The sequence below is a fragment of the Trachemys scripta genome, chromosome 3 (genome assembly GCF_013100865.1).
Source record: "Trachemys scripta elegans isolate TJP31775 chromosome 3, CAS_Tse_1.0, whole genome shotgun sequence".
NCBI lineage: Eukaryota > Metazoa > Chordata > Testudines > Emydidae > Trachemys > Trachemys scripta.
This window is the reverse complement of record NC_048300.1, coordinates 102390624-102392802: the sequence shown is the minus strand read 5'-3', so window position 1 is coordinate 102392802 and position 2179 is coordinate 102390624. Positions and strand designations below refer to the sequence as shown.

General features: G+C 48.5%; 1 protein-coding gene across 1 annotated transcript; it reads right to left on the bottom strand.

Annotated features, from left to right (window-relative positions):
• Nucleotides 1-237: 237 nt before the first annotated feature.
• On the bottom strand, nt 238-1448 carry OLIG3 (oligodendrocyte transcription factor 3). The gene has a single exon (XM_034766985.1). It carries the CDS (start codon nt 1357-1359, stop codon nt 538-540), a length of 822 nt encoding a protein of 273 aa, XP_034622876.1. The 5' UTR covers nt 1360-1448; the 3' UTR covers nt 238-537.
• Between the last annotated feature and the right edge of the window lie 731 nt (nt 1449-2179).

Sequence of the window (2179 nt, the reverse complement as noted above, 5' to 3'; positions counted from 1 at the left end):
CATTCTTTTGAGCTACATTGTGTAAAAAATCATCATAATTCCTAGCTGTCATATCCTGGAGTGGAGCAGAGAAGATTCCCAGAAATGTAGGCGTTGCCTTTAAAAACTAACAAACAAACAAACAAAAAAACAAACCCCAGACAACTCATCGTCTCTTTGCAGCTGCGAACAGTACAATGACCACCATGTCTTTTTTTTTTTTTCATCCACGTTAAGGAAATATTTACATTTTTTTGTTTTGTTTTTACAACAGGGATTTTTGTTTTAGTATAAGAAGAAAACATGGCCCGAGAATCCAACTAAAACATTACCTTTGTAAGGTCCTTACTACACTAATCCCTTGTTACAACAAATGCAGTTTTGAGAAGCTCGGATGTCAGTGGGAGGAAACACACCGGAGTCCAGCAAAGGAAAAGAAGCATGCATGCGAACGCAGGACTTCGTGTGTGGAGTCTTCCTGCAGCATCACCCAACAGAACTTGTTTGAAAGTGTGATCTCTGGTATAGCTAAAAAGGCTCGGGAGCTTTCAGTTACAGTCACTTCAGTAAGTCCTTGGATTCTGCTGAGATCCTGCTCATGTTGGCTGTGGTGAGGGCAGACAGGTGTGGCGGAGGGGGCATTTGACAGATAGTGCAAGGGCAAGGCAAACCTGCCCAGTGCTGGAAGCCGCTGCCAAGCTGGAGGGCCGGAGGAGCAGAAGGAGTCTTGAGTAAAGAGTGAGGGGGCCTGATCGTGCCAATCCCTGGTAGGGAGGCGGACAGCGGGGAGGAGGTGTTGGCTGAAGACAAGGCACTGCCAAGGATGGGGTGGACCTGGTGGACCGTGCTAGCTGCGTGGGCCGGGTGCCCGCCTGAGTGTCCCACTGTCCCGCAGTGAAAGGCGGAGTGGTGTCCTCCATAGATTTCACCCACCAGCCTCTTCATCTCCTCCAGGGAGCTGGTGAGCATCAGGATGTAGTTTCTGGCCAGCAGGAGGGTAGCAATTTTGGAGAGTTTCCTCACGGAAGGTCCATGAGCGTAGGGCATCACCTCCCTCAGCCCATCCATGGCCAGGTTCAAGTCGTGCATCCTTTTGCGCTCCCGCCCGTTGATCTTCAGCCTGAGCTGCTGCAGGTCCTGCTCCGAGAGCTGCTTCTTGATTTTGTACTTGCTGCCTTCCCCTCCGGCCTTGGAGCCGTTTCTGGAAAGGCCTTCCCCGGACATCTTCTGCACCAGGTCGCCCTGAGTGGAGGAAACCGAGTTGAGCCGGTTGTCCTGATGGTGGTGGTGGTGATGGTGGTGATGGTGATCTCTCAGGTACATCTCATCCATGTCTGGCGAGGAAGCTCTGCTGGAGACAGAGCTGGAGTCAGAATTCATTGTATTGGGGCTTCGGAGCAAGAAATTTCTTCCCTGCTCTGGAGAGGGTGAAATAGGATTGTTTAAAAAAATAATAAAATAAACTGCAGGCTCTGTGGGGGAGGGGGAAGGTTCAAACAGGAGGAAAACTCTCCTTTCTCCCTCTAATCTCTCCCGCTGGCTACCCAGCCTGTTTACGGGATAGCTGGTTGGTGTATGCTTGAACTAACCTCAGCCTGGAAAAGAGGGGCTTTTATAGCGCTGCAGCAGAGAAAAGAGACAAAAGAAGCCCTCCTATCTATAATGGTCTTGTTAGGATGACGTGCAATTATTCAGGGCGGTGCGCTTTGACTGTCCCATTTAGCAAGGACTCCCATTCATATTCATTGTGGTGCCACCCTGGGACACCTCAGCCATGGACCATCAGGAGTCAAGCAGACACAAAACCTCTCTGATTGACAACACGCACTCATCGCGGCATGTTCACGCCTTCTCCTCCCCCTGGTTCTAATTTCCAACATAAAACTGCATCTAGTGTACAGTAAAGAGCAGAGGGTCTGATTTGGATGTGTATTTGCTTGGGGTCATTTTTCAGTCTAGCATCTCAGTGTTAGAATAACGTTGTAGCAAATTCTATTTGTCTGAGGAAGGAGAGGAGGATTGTTTGCTTTGGGTTTTTTTCTCGTGTGTGTGTGTGTTTTGTTCTTTCCAACCCCGAAAGAAAATAATTGTCTTCATTTCTGAATCTTTTTTCTATACATATTTGAGTTCCCCTTTGTTTCCATGTGCCACTCATCTTTATAATCTCTTTGCTTACCATTTCGGCGCGCAACTAACTCTG

Bases quoted from the DNA above. Each gene is read 5' to 3' on its own strand.
- OLIG3 (XM_034766985.1), bottom strand. From the start codon at position 1,359: ATGAATTCTGACTCCAGCTCTGTCTCCAGCAGAGCTTCCTCGCCAGAC.